Here is a 636-nt window from a genome sequence, read left to right on the forward strand (position 1 = left end):
GGTCAGTACATTCGGTTTCTAACATAACAGATCCACTGCCACAGCCCCATGTATCTCTCACTCCACACTTTGGACCCTCGACGTTATGCAGCGCCGAAAGCGCTCGGGTCACTCCATCATCACACAATCCCCCTGAAGAAGAGGACATCACAGGCGTTTCGTTTCCTCATTGACGGCATGACGGGTCTCGAGACCACATCGACGTGACCTGTGGAGTCAGAACTCAAAGAGGGTACGTTGAACTAATTCACCTTTTTTTTTTCTGTTATGGGCGGCTGTCTTTACAGAACTCTTATCGATCGACTTTACAATGCACTAGGAGAGAAAGTGCGTGCGGAATCACGTGTTTTGCTACTATGACGGTGGGTCAACCCTCAACAACAAATGCTTTTCGGGCCATGAAGTTCCATTGGCATGCAAATGCCTGCAGAGGTCTTGTTTGCCCTGTGGAAGCTTCGTGACCAAATAAATGTCACAGACTCCAGAGCCCACAAATGCGCACGTATTGCACCTGCTTATGCTACACCACTTTTTCCATTTGACCCCATTACGAACTTCTTTCGTCCGCAAGCAAAAGTCTCATCCGTAAATGAAACCAAGCAACCGACGTAGCTACGCACCACATCGCGGTGTGGT

General features: G+C 48.9%; 1 pseudogene across 1 annotated transcript; it reads left to right on the forward strand.

The window, feature by feature from the left end:
* Positions 1 to 149: 149 nt before the first annotated feature.
* On the forward strand, positions 150 to 612 carry TEOVI_000284800:pseudogene (annotated as a pseudogene). Its single transcript is given in 3 exon segments — positions 150 to 419; positions 422 to 475; positions 478 to 612. Coding segments are annotated over 3 exon segments (459 nt in total).
* Positions 613 to 636: the final 24 nt, after the last annotated feature.

This window comes from Trypanosoma equiperdum (assembly GCF_001457755.1).
Source record: "Trypanosoma equiperdum strain OVI genome assembly, contig: ctg_629, whole genome shotgun sequence".
Lineage (NCBI taxonomy): Eukaryota > Euglenozoa > Kinetoplastea > Trypanosomatida > Trypanosomatidae > Trypanosoma > Trypanosoma equiperdum.